This window comes from Panulirus ornatus, chromosome 18 (assembly GCF_036320965.1).
Source record: "Panulirus ornatus isolate Po-2019 chromosome 18, ASM3632096v1, whole genome shotgun sequence".
Lineage (NCBI taxonomy): Eukaryota > Metazoa > Arthropoda > Malacostraca > Decapoda > Palinuridae > Panulirus > Panulirus ornatus.
Window position 1 is genome coordinate 3,106,723 of NC_092241.1, and position 13,375 is coordinate 3,120,097.

At 41.8% G+C, this 13,375-nt stretch overlaps 1 protein-coding gene across 1 annotated transcript in view; it reads left to right on the forward strand.

Annotated features, from left to right (window-relative positions):
* The window catches only part of LOC139754958 (sodium-coupled neutral amino acid transporter 7-like), a 151,746-nt gene that overhangs the window by 68,069 nt on the left and 70,302 nt on the right, over positions 1-13,375 (forward strand). The window contains exons 6-8 of the mRNA XM_071672784.1: positions 3,142-3,253; positions 11,189-11,293; positions 12,591-12,602. Of these exons, the coding sequence (XP_071528885.1) occupies positions 3,142-3,253; positions 11,189-11,293; positions 12,591-12,602 (229 nt within the window). The remainder of the gene's footprint in view (positions 1-3,141; positions 3,254-11,188; positions 11,294-12,590; positions 12,603-13,375) is intronic.

Below are 13,375 nucleotides of genomic sequence, written 5' to 3' on the forward strand. Positions count from 1 at the left end.
ATCCAAACCTCACACCACCTCTTGATCCACACCGCATGCCACTTCTTTTGACACACACCCTCACATCTTACTTGCTCCACATTCTCACTTCCTCTCTTGCTCCACACCCCTTTTCTCTTGATCCACACTATATGCCATCTTTCATGATCCACACCTCACACCTCCCTCAACCCACAACCCACATCTACAATCCACTCCCCACTTGACATTTCATGATCCACAACTTCTCTATTACTCCTCGCCTCTCACCAGCTCTGTTGCACCCAACTCCACATCTTATCCAATCCACATTCCACTTCCCTTTTCTTGATCCACTCCCCCAGCTCTCATCTTAATCACTGCATCACATCAGCTCTCTTACTTTACACCCAACACCACCTCTCCTTCTCCCTACCCTACACCCCTTTCTTTGATCCAGACTCTGTATCCCATCTTTTGCTCTGCCACTCTTGCTCTACACCCAACATCTTTTGTGCTCCACATCCCATATTTGATGTGTTTCAGACCCCACACTATCTCTCTTGCTACACAGCCCACAACTGCTTTCTTGAACCACACCTCACATACCCTTTCTTGCTCTGCACCTCACTCTCCTTCTCATGCTCTGTATTCCACATTTCCTCTCTTGCTCCTCACTGTGACCCTACACATTTTCTCTTGATCCCCATACCACCTATCTTGCTCCAGTTTCCATACATCCTTTTGTATTCCAAACTTCACACCTCTTTTGTTGATAAACATCCCCTCTCTTGTTCTCCACACCCCACACCATCTCTCTTTCACCACACCCTATACCTCTTTCCTTGATCTAAACTCTGCCCCCTCCTCCCTTTCGTGCTCTATACCCTACAGTGGTTCTCTTGCTTCATACCCACAACCTTCTTTCTTGCTCTACATCCTATGTCATTATTTTTGGTCCCATCCTGCAACCCCTTTCTTGAGTCACACCCCACACTCCCTCTCTAGCACCACACCTTATGCCCCTTTTCTTGTTCTCTACCTCCTCTTTTGATTCACACCCCACACCACCTCTCTTGATTCACTCCCCACACCTTGTATCTTGCTCCACACCCTACACTTTTCATTTTAACCCCCTTTCCCCCACCTCCTTCCTGTCTTGTTCCATTCCCTACACCTTTTCTTCATTCTCATACCAGACTTTTCTTGATCCACGTGTGACATCTCTTTTTTGAGCTACAATCCATACATTCTTTCATGATCCACACCCCACATCGCCCATCTCTTGATCCACTCCCCACACCACCTCTTGTGATCCACGCCTCTCTTGATCGATGTTTCTTCTCTTGCTCCACACTCTACACTATTTTTCTTTTGAAGCCTGCTGTGGATAGTTATGGTCGTGTCAGGGGCCCTTCACAGCCACCTTGCACTTCCCCATTCTGATAGAACTTACCATGGATTGTGAAAGTTATGTGGGAAGGCTTTCAGCTGGGTCCTTTTACTGGGATTGGCTCATCTTGTGGTTCTCATTGCCACTAGGCAGTTATATTAACCCATGTCACTTTAATGCTCAACAAGAGGGAATAGCAACAGATGCCTTGATCTTAGACTCAGACTGTTTAGTTCAGATTTATCTCTCACCCCCAGTAAATCTTAAGGGGAAAGTCTTTCCAGCTGATTGGATTATGGGATTTCGGTGACTCTCATAACCCAATGTGGGAGAGACAATCTTGGTGCCTGAATCTTTTCCAGCCTTTTTGTTCACCTTAGCTGATACCTCAAGTTTTGTAGGTCACCTCAACCTTTATTTGGTACTTCAAGTTTTGTAGGTAACTTCAATTTTTGTTTAGGAGCCTAACATTGAGGTGAATCATGTTGGAATTTACACATAGGCTTTCTCATAATTTACTATGTCCTGAGATTTGGAAAGTGTTGAACTGATGATCTTCCTAATTTTCATATCTATTCAAAGATATTATCAATAAGTCTGGAACCTCTTCCAGTCTTTCCTTGACAATTCATGTTCTTTGTAGTTTTCAGAAGCTGCCTGTATAGCCTTTCTGGACATACTTATGATAAACTTTTCAGCTTATTTCTGGAGAAGTCCAGTTGCCTCCATTCCATAACTTGTGACAGTTGTCAGAAGTCATAATCTTGCCACAATCAAAGGTTTTTTGATAAGTTATAGCACCTGTGTCTCATCCTGAAACTATATTCTTGATAGCCCTTTTTTGATAAGTTATTGCACCTGTCTCTTATCCTGAAACTATACTCTTGATAGCCCTTTGAGCTGAGAGAAGATGTTGAGGGTTAACCTGGGATAGTGACTGTCATGGAAGATGGATCCTTTTTTCTTTTACCAAAGATGATTTGTAAGGTACTGTGATTTGCTTAACTTCATCCTCTTTTATAAGAATTTTTATTCCAACTATCCTCATCCATTTGGTATTGCAATCAAGGCTCACAAAGCAACAACCATAGAGGGAAATTTACATTTTGAACTGTGGAAAACTTTTTTTTCTTGGGCATAGTCCCATAGGGATTTTTCTCAGGTTGTTTCTTGTTGCATTTCCCTTTTGAAAAACCTTCAGCTTTACCACTGTTGACCACTATCAGGTCTGTGTTCATGTTCTAAAGATTATGAGGCAGTTCTGTAATGGTGGCGAGGGGAAAATTACATCATCGCCAAGTGGAAGTTGCTTTTCATTTAGTAGAGAGACTTGGGTGAATCATAGGATGCTGTCATCGAATAGGTGGTTAGCAAGGAATTGGAATAATTCATCCCACCAGAAGGCAGAGGGATGAGGGGTTCTAACTCCTGAATATCTTAGGTATTCTCTCAAGGCTCATGTGGCACTTCTCTAGAAAGAAAGTTTTTTTCATAATTCAGATTTCTTACTAATCCCCTAGGATATGTAGTTACTGAACTTTGAGTGGTGGTACTTGTAAATTTTCAGTCTTTACACCTTTTTTTGCTCCTGGAGTAAAAATGTTCTCCAACTCCAGAGTTTTTGTGTTATTTTTGTTATCTTGTCTGTGCACTGTATTTGCTTCTTTCTTAATTTGTGTAATAACATTTAACCAAATACCTATATAGATAGTGAATTTCATCTGTTCTGTGTACCTGCTTGCTCAGCTGATTGGAATATAACCCATTGAATATGAACTTATTTCTTTCAGCTACATTGGTGTTCTGTCAATTTGGTATTTAGTGGCAGTCATAGTAGCTGAGTATTACACTGGGAATTACGAAAAAGGACCTGTCATTATCTTCGATCTTCATTGGACACAGGTAAGTTCAGAAGTTTTTGTGTCTCAAAATTGTATATGAGAATATTTGACAAAGAGAATATATGTGTCAGAGGTGAAGGGAACGAGGAGAAGCATTAGCCCAAATTGGAGGAGGAAGGATGGAGAGAAAAAGATTTTGAGCGATTGGGGCCTGAACATACAGGAGGGTAAGAGGTGTGCAAAGAATAGAGTGAATTGGAACGATGTGGTATACCAGGGTCGATGTGCTGTCAATGTACTGAACCAGGGCATGTGAAGGATCTGGGGTAAACCATAGAAAGGTCTGTAGGGTCTAGATGTGGATAAGGAGCTGTGGTTTCAGTGCATTACACATGACACCTAGAAACTGAGTGTGAACTAATGTGGCCTTTTTTGTCGGTTTTCTGGACACTACCTCCCTGAAGCGAGGCTAGTGATGCTATTTCCTGTGTGGCGGGGTAGCGGCAGGAATGGATGAAGGCAAGTATGAATATGAACGTGTATATATGTATATGTCTGTGTATTCTTAGTCCACGGGGAAATGAAACATGATAAGTTCGCAAGTGCACTTTCGTGTAATAATCACATCATCAGGGGAGATACAGGAAAGAAATATAAGTCATTTGATATGCAATGAAGAGACATAGCTAGGATGCCATTTGGTAAACAAGTGACTGTCCAAATAGAGATCTAGTGTGTCCCAGACAGACAACGAAGGTATCGTAAACTTATGTGGACCAGAAAGGAAATTGTTTACATATTTTATGAACAATAAAGCTATACAGTTTGTATAGACCTTCGCTAATATTAAGGTTATGATTCTTTGTGTATTCAGTAATAGAAGATTCAGTGATATTTCTCATGGTACTGGAGTTAGAGTTAATAAATGAGATGGCACACACTTTACCAAACTCAGTCACCAAGTTCTGCAGTTTCTCACACAAATCAGCCACCAGCGCTGTATCATCAGTGAACAACAACTGACTCACTTCCCAAGCTCTGTCATCCACAACAGACTGCATACTTGCCCCTCTATCCAAAACTCTTGCATTCACCTCCCTAACAACCCCATCCATAAACATTTAAACATCCATGAAGTCATCACACACCCCTGCTGCAAACCAACATTAAACTGAGAACAAATCACTTTCCTCTCTTCCTACACGTACACAAGCCTTACATCCTCGATAAAAACTTTTCACTGCTTCTAACAACTTACCCCAACCATATATTCTTAATACCTTCTGCAGAGCATTTCTATCAACTCTATCATATGCCTTCTCCAGATCCATAAATGCTATTTACAAATCCATTTGCTTTTCTAAGTCATTCTCACATACATTCCTCAAAGCAAACACCTGATCCACACATCCTCTACCACTTCTGAAAGCACACTGCTCTTCCCCAATCTGATGCTCTGTACATGCCTTCACCCTCTCAATCAACACCCTCCCATAAAATTTCCAAGGAATACTCAACAAACTTATACCTCTGTAATTTGAGCATTCACCTTTGTCCCCTTTGCCTTTGTACAATGGCACTATGCAAGCATTTCACCAATTCTCAGGCACCTCACCATGAGACATCTTTTCTTTCTTTCAAACTATTCGCCATTTCCCGCGTTAGCGAGGTATCGTTAAGAACAGAGAACTGGGCCTTTGAGGGAATATCCTCACCTGGCCCCCTTCTCTGTTCCTTCTTTTGGAAAATTAAAAAAAAAAAAAAAAAATGAGGGGGAGGATTTCCAGCCCCCCGCTCCCTCCCCTTTTAGTCGCCTTCTACGACACGCAGGGAATACGTGGGAAGTATTCTTTCTCCCCTATCCACTACCACTATTAGACAAAATACTCTAAAGAATTATTAAGAGTCACATTATCCTTAAGAAACACTATTATAAATTACTAATTCTTCTAATCCCATCTGTCCTCTGTGTTTCCAAATTCTGTACTTGACAAGATCTTTGCGGGTAACTATACCAACAACCTCATTACTATCATTAATTACAACAAGATGTCTTAAACCAAGAGCCCTGAAAAGATTAAACATCCTTGGCAAAGCAGTACAAGTAACCACAGAGTATGGGGAGGGATTATAGAAAGGCCTCAAGTCCACTGTACAGTTCATATCTTCAGGATTCAGGTCAACTTCATCTATTGAATAGAATCGTGGATAAGACTGACGGAAAAGATGGATGTCGACTTTGCTATTCTGCCATATCTCGGAATTTTCATTGAATACCTTATGTTTCAAAAGCACAGTGAGTTGAGAACGCAAAATGAGTCCTCTAAGGGTACCAAATGACTTGGAAGTAGCGCACTTCTTCACCCGTAGGAATGGAGTCCACAACTGGGAAGCCATTGTAGGTGTAGGCCTTGAGAACAGCCACAATTCTTCTGACTCTCTCAACACTTCTCAAGGTGACAACAGGCCTATTCATAACCTCTGTGGCATAGATATTGTTTGAAAGAGGTGGAGCAACCCAAGCCATAATAGGGACATGAGACATACATACATTAAATAACCTTACCAACCAGTCAACAATACAGTCACCCCCCTTTTTAATATATTCCACTGCAGTACCATCCAACCCCGCTGTCTTGCCGGCTTTCATCTTCCGCGAAGCTTTTACTACCTCTTCTCTGTTTACCAAATCATTCTTCCCAACCCTCTCACTTTGCACACCACCTCGACCAAAACACCTAATATCTGCCACTCTGTCATCAAACACATTCAACAAATCTTCAAAATACTCACTCCATTACCTTCTCATATCACCACTACTTGTTATCACTTCCCCATTAGCTCCCTTCACTGAAGTTCCCATTTGTTCCCTTGTTTTATGCACTTTATTTACCTCCTTCCAAAACATCTTTTTCTTCTCCCTAAAATTTAATGATACTCTCTCACCCCAACTCTCGTTTGCCCTCTTTTTCACCTCTTGCACCTTTCTCTTGACCTCCTTCCTCTTTCTTTTATACATCTCCCAGTCATTTGCATTATTTCCCTGCAAAAATTGTCCAAATGCCTCTCTCTTCTCTTTCACTAATAATCTTACTTTTTCATCCCACCACTCACTACCCTTTCTAATCTGCCCACCTCCCACGCTTCTCATGCCACAAGCATCTTTTGTGCAAGCCATCACTGCTTCCCTAAATACATCCCATTCCTCCCCCACTCCCCTTACATCCTTTGTTCTCACCTTTTTCCATTCTGTACTCAGTCTCTCCTGGTACTTCCTCACACAAGTCTCCTTCCCAAGCTCACTTACTCTCACCACTCTCTTCACCCCAACATTCTCTCTTCTTTTCTGAAAACCTCTACAAATCTTCACCTTCGCCTCCTCAAGATAATGATCAGACATCCCTCCAGTTGCCCCTCTCAGCACATTAACATCCAAAAGTCTCTCTTTTGCACGCTTATCAATTAACATGTAATCCAATAACACTCTCTGGCCATCTCTCCTACTTACATACGTATACTTATGTATATCTTTCTCTTTAAACCAGGTATTCCCAATCACCAGTCCTTTTTTAGCACATAATTCTACATGCTCTTCACCATATTCATTTACAACACTGAACACCCCATGTACACCAGTTATTCCCTCAGCTGCCACATTACTCTCCTTTGCATTCAAATCACCCATCACTATAACCTGGTCTCGTGCATCAAAATTACTAACACACTCACTCAGCTGCTCCGAAAACACTTGCCTCTCATGATCTTTCTTCTCATACCCAGGTGCATATGCACTAATAATCACCCATCTCTCTCCATCCACTTTCAGTTTTACCCATATCAATCTAGAGTTTACTTTCTTACACTCTATCACATACTCCCACCACTCCTGTTTCAGGAGTAATGCTACTCTTTGTCCTCACACTAACCCCTGACTTTACTCTCAAGACATTCCCAAACCACTCTTCCCCTTTACCCTTGAGCTGTGTTTCACTCAGAGCCAAAACATCCAGGCTCCTTTCCTCAGACATTCTACCTATCTCTCCTTTTTTCTCATTTTGGTTACATCCACACACATTTAGACACCCCTTTGAGGAGGATTAGCACTCCCCACATGACTCCTTCTTCTGTTTATCCTTTTAGAAACTTAAAATACAAGGAGGGGAGGGTTTCTAGCTCCCTGCTCCCATCCCCTTTAGTCGCCTTCTACAACACATGAGGAATGCCTGGGAAGTATTCTTTCTCTTCTATGTCCAGGGATATAATAGTAATACATGCACATATACGCACATATACATTTCAGTGTATACTTACATATATATATATATATTTATTTTATTTATTTTGCTTTGTTGCTGTCTCCCGCGTTTGCGAGGTAGCGCAAGGAAACAGACGAAAGAAATGGCCCAACCCACCCCCATACACATGTATATACACACACATCCACACAAGCAAACATACATACCTATACATCTCAATGTACACATATATATACACACACAGACACGCACATATATACCCATGCACACAGTTCACACTGTCTTCCTTTATTCATTCCCATCGCCACCTCGCCGCACATGGAATACCATCCCCCTCCCCCCTCATGTGTGCGAGGTAGCGCTAGGAAAAGACAACAAAGGCCCCATTCGTTCACACTCAGTCTCTAGCTGTCATGCAATAATGCCCAAAACCACAGCTCCCTTTCCACATCCAGGCCCCACAGAACTTTCCATGGTTTACCCCAGACGCTTCACATGCCCTGATTCAATCCACTGACAGCACGTCAACCCCGGTATACCACATCGATCCAATTCACTCTATTCCTTGCCCGCCTTTCACCCTCCTGCATGCACAGGCCCCGATCACTCAAAATCTTTTTCACTCCATCTTTCCACCTCCAATTTGGTCTCCCACTTCTCCTCGTTCCCTCCACCTCCGACACATATATCCTCTTGGTCAATCTTTCCTCACTCATTCTCTCCATGTGCCCAAACCATTTCAAAACACCCTCTTCTGCTCTCTCAACCACGCTCTTTTTATTTCCACACATCTCTCTTACCCTTACATTACTTACTCGATCAAACCACCTCACACCACACATTGTCCTCAAACATCTCATTTCCAGCACATCCACCCTCCTGCGCACAACTCTATCCATAGCCCACGCCTCGCAACCATACAACATTGTTGGAACCACTATTCCTTCAAACATACCCATTTTTGCTCTCCGAGATAATGTTCTCGACTTCCACACATTCTTCAAGGCTCCCAGGATTTTCGCCCCCTCCCCCACCCTATGATTCACTTCCACTTCCATGGTTCCATCCGCTGCCAGATCCACTCCCAGATATCTAAAACACTTTACTTCCTCCAGTTTTTCTCCATTCAAACTTACCTCCCAATTGACTTGATCCTCAACCCTATCGTACCTAATAACCTTGCTCTTATTCACATTTACTCTTAACTTTCTTCTTTCACACACTTTACCAAACTCAGTCACCAGCTTCTGCAGTTTCTCACATGAATCAGCCAACAGCGCTGTATCATCAGCGAACAACAACTGACTCACTTCCCAAGCTCTCTCATCCACAACAGACTTCATACTTTCCCCTCTTTCCAAAACTCTTGCATTCACCTCCATAACAACCCCATCCATAAACAAATTAAACAACCATGGAGACATCACACACCCCTGCCGCAAACCGACATTCACTGAGAACCAATCACTTTCCTCTCTTCCTACACGTACACATGCCTTACATCCTCGATAAGAACTTTTCACTGCTTCTAACAACTTGCCTCCCACACCATGTATTCTTAATACCTTCCACAGAGCATCTCTATCAACTCTATCATATGCCTTCTCCAAATCCATAAATGCTACATACAAATCCATTTGCTTTTCTAAGTATTTCTCACATGCATTATTCAAAGCAAACACCTGATCCACACATCCTCTACCACGTCTGAAAGCACACTGCTCTTCCCCAATCTGATGCTCTGTACATGCCTTCACCCTCTCAATCAATACCCTCCCATATAATTTACCAGGAATACTCAACAAACTTTTACCTCTGTAATTTGAGCACTCACTCTTATCCCCTTTGCCTTTGTACAATGGCACTTTGCACGCATTCCGCCAATCCTCAGGCACCTCACCATGAGTCATACATACGTTGAATAATCTTACCAACCAGTCAACAATACAGTCATATACAGACATATACATACTTACACATGTATATATTCGAATATACTTGCTGCCTTCATGCATTCCCATCTCCACCCCGCCACACAGCAAACAGTATCCCCACCCCCTTCCAGCGAGGTAGCGCCAGGGAAATACAAAAATGCCACATTTGTGCACACTCAGTCTGTAGCTGCCATGTTCATTGCACTGAAACCAAAGCTCCATTTCCACTTCCAGGCCCCACAGACCTTTCCATGGTTTACCCCAGATGCTTCACATGCCCTAGTTCAATGCACTGACAGCTACATCAACCCTGGTATACCACATCATTCCAGTTCATTCTATTCCTTGCCCACCTTTCACCCTCTTGTATGTTCTTTCCCTAATTGCTCAAAATCTTTTTCACTCCATCCTTCCACCTCTGATTTGGTCTCCCACTTCTTGTTCCCTCCACTTCTGACACATATATCCTCTTTGTCAGTCTTTCCTCACTCATTCTCTCCATGTGTCTAAACCATTTCAACGCACTCTCTTCTGCTGTCTCAACCACATTCTTTTTATTACCACACATCCCTCTTACCCTTTCATTACTTAATCAAACCACCTCACACCACATATTGTCCAACACATCCACCCTCCTCTGCACAACTCTATCCATGCCTCACTACCGTATGACATTGTTGGATCCACTATTCCATAATATATTTACTTTTTTCTTATTTGATTGCTGTTTCCTGTGTTAGTGAGGTAGTTCCAAGAATAGATGAAGAAAGGGCACATTTATGTATATCAATTCTCTAACTGTCATTTGTAATGCACCAATACCACTGCTCTCTACCACAACTAGGGCCCACAGACCTTTTCTTGGTTTACCCCAGAAGCTACATATGCCCTAGTTTAGTCCATTGAAAGCACTTTGACCCCAGTACAACACATCATTCCAATCCACTTTATCCTGTGCATGCCCTTCATCCTCCTCCATGTTTAGGTCCTTGTTGCTCAACATTTTTTTCACTCCATCCTTCCATTTCCAATTTGGTCACCCCGTTCTCCTTGTCAACTTTTCCTCTCATTCTCTCCATTTGTTCAAACCATTTCAGCACACCCTCTTCAGCTTTCTGTACCCCACTCTTTTTTATTGCTACACCTCTCTCTTCCTCTTCATTACATACTTGATCAAACCACCTTACACCACATATTGTCCCCAGACATTTCATTTCCAATGCACTCACCCTCCTCATCGCAACCTTATCTGTAGTCCATGCCTCGCATCCAGTTGATATTGCTAGGACTTCTATTACATCAAACATACCTATTTTTGCCCTTCTAGATAATATTCTCTCCACTCATTTTCGGTGCTCCCAGAACCTTCTCCCCTTACCTATCCCATGACACTTCTGCTTCCATAGTTCTAGTCACTGCCATATCCACTCCCAGATATCTAAAACACTTGACTTCCTACAGGAATCTCTCAAAGTGAGGTTAGATGTTTAACCACCAGGTATCCTCAGAAATCTCTCAAAGCTCTCAGGACACTACCCAAGTGAGAAAGTTTTTCATTCTTCACAACTCGTCTTTTATTAACATCACTGTCTAATGAGAGATATGTAAAAAGAAGGGCATAAATTAGTTCTTAGGTAATGACATACTTTTTTATGGTTATCTAACCAAAATATTCAGACTGTATATTTATGTCTTTTCCATTAATTCATTCACTGCTTGATTTTACTGTCTTCCACTTTCTAATTATATGTGATTGAAATTTTTAATGCTTATAATTAACACGTTTTTCTTTCTTCTCATTACCAGATATTTGATGTAGTCCCAACAATATGCTTTGGATACCAGTGCCATGTGAGCAGCATTCCCATTTATTCATGTCTTAAGCATCGGGATTCAAAAACATTTATAAAGGTTAGTCTTCTGTAAGGAAGAACTGCTCTTCCTTATTATTTTTGAAATCAGTTTTCTTTTAGGAGGATACACTATAGTGTCTCTAGTTGTTGTAGTATTGTTTTGAAAAGAAGATAGTTATCTGAGTATTATGAGGTATTGTAGAAATAACACCGAACATAAGTAGAATGGGGACTTCAAGATAATGAGGCAAATAGGAGAAAAATATCCACCCTGACTGAACTGCTTTTCCACCATTTATTCCTAATAACACTGAAAACTTGATTAAAAGCCTAAAGAATTCCTTTACAGCAGGCTCTGACAGTGTATTAAACTTTTGCATGAAATGCTTTAGCCCACTGCTTACCACTCTTTGGAATGCAGCAGAATCTCAGACATCTGGAAATTTGCCAAAACAGTATCCATCATGAAGTCTTCCAAAGCCACCAGCTACCCTGCCTGCTTCCACCAGTATCATTAATGTCATTGGCATGCAGGCTCCTCATGGAGACAAAAGTTATTAGAGTGTTTACTGAAAAATTTCCTATAGCAACATGTCATCAAGCATATTAGATCTTGCTAGATCTTATATTCACCCATACTAGCAAGGATTATGAAAATATTTGATATGATACTCCATTCAGAAGAAGTGATCATGTAATGCTAAAGTTTGACCATGTGGTGAATGAGGACATTGAAGGAGCAGAGGTGAGAAAATGTATGTGGTAACATTCATTGGGAAATGAAGTTCAGTAGTCTGGTCTTTATGGTGAGAAATTCAGTGAAATTTCTGGTGAATGAGGAGATATAAGTACCTTAATTCTTGAATACAGAGGGAATAATTAGAAAAAGGAAATTGGGTGACTGTATTGTTGACTGGTTGGTAAGGTTATTTAATGTATGTATGACTCATGGTGAGGTGCCTGAGGATTGGCGGAATGCGTGCATAGTGCCATTGTACAAAGGCAAAGGGGATAAGAGTGAGTGCTCAAATTACAGAGGTATAAGTTTGTTGAGTATTCCTGGTAAATTATATGGGAGGGTATTGATTGAGAGGGTGAAGGCATGTACAGAGCATCAGATTGGGGAAGAGCAGTGTGCTTTCAGAAGTGGTAGAGGATGTGTGGATCAGGTGTTTGCTTTGAAGAATGTATGTGAGAATGACTTAGAAAAGCAAATGGATTTGTATGTAGCATTTATGGATCTGGAGAAGGCATATGATAGAGTTGATAGAGATGCTCTGTGGAAGGTATTAAGAATATATGGTGTGGGAGGCAAGTTGTTAGAAGCAGTGAAAAGTTTTTATCGAGGATGTAAGGCATGTGTACATGTAAGAAGAGAGGAAAGTGATTGGTTCTCAGTGAATGTAGGTTTGCGGCAGGGGTGTGTGATGTCTCCATGGTTGTTTAATTTGTTTATGGATGGGGTTGTTAGGGAGGTGAATGCAAGAGTTTTGGAAAGAGGGGCAAGTATGAAGTCTGTTGGGGATGAGAGAGCTTGGGAAGTGAGTCAGTTGTTGTTCGCTGATGATACAGCGCTGTTGGCTGATTCATGTGAGAAACTGCAGAAGCTGGTGACTGAGTTTGGTAAAGTGTGTGAAAGAAGAAAGTTAAGAGTAAATGTGAATAAGAGCAAGGTTATTAGGTACAGTAGGGTTGAGGGTCAAGTCAATTGGGAGATGAGTTTGAATGGAGAAAAACTGGAGGAAGTGAAGTGTTTTAGATATCTGGGAGTGGATCTGGCAGCGGATGGAACCATGGAAGCGGAAGTGGATCATAGGGTGGGGGAGGGGGCGAAAATTCTGGGAGCCTTGAAGAATGTGTGGAAGTCGAGAACATTATCTCGGAAAGCAAAAATGGGTATGTTTGAAGGAATAGTGGTTCCAACAATGTTGTATGGTTGCGAGGCGTGGACTATGGATAGAGTTGTGCGCAGGAGGATGGATGTGCTGGAAATGAGATGTTTGAGGACAATGTGTGGTGTGAGGTGGTTTGATCGAGTAAGTAACGTAAGGGTAAGAGAGATGTGTGGAAATAAAAAGAGCGTGGTTGAGAGAGCAGAAGAGGGTGTTTTGAAATGGTTTGGGCACATGGAGAGAATGAG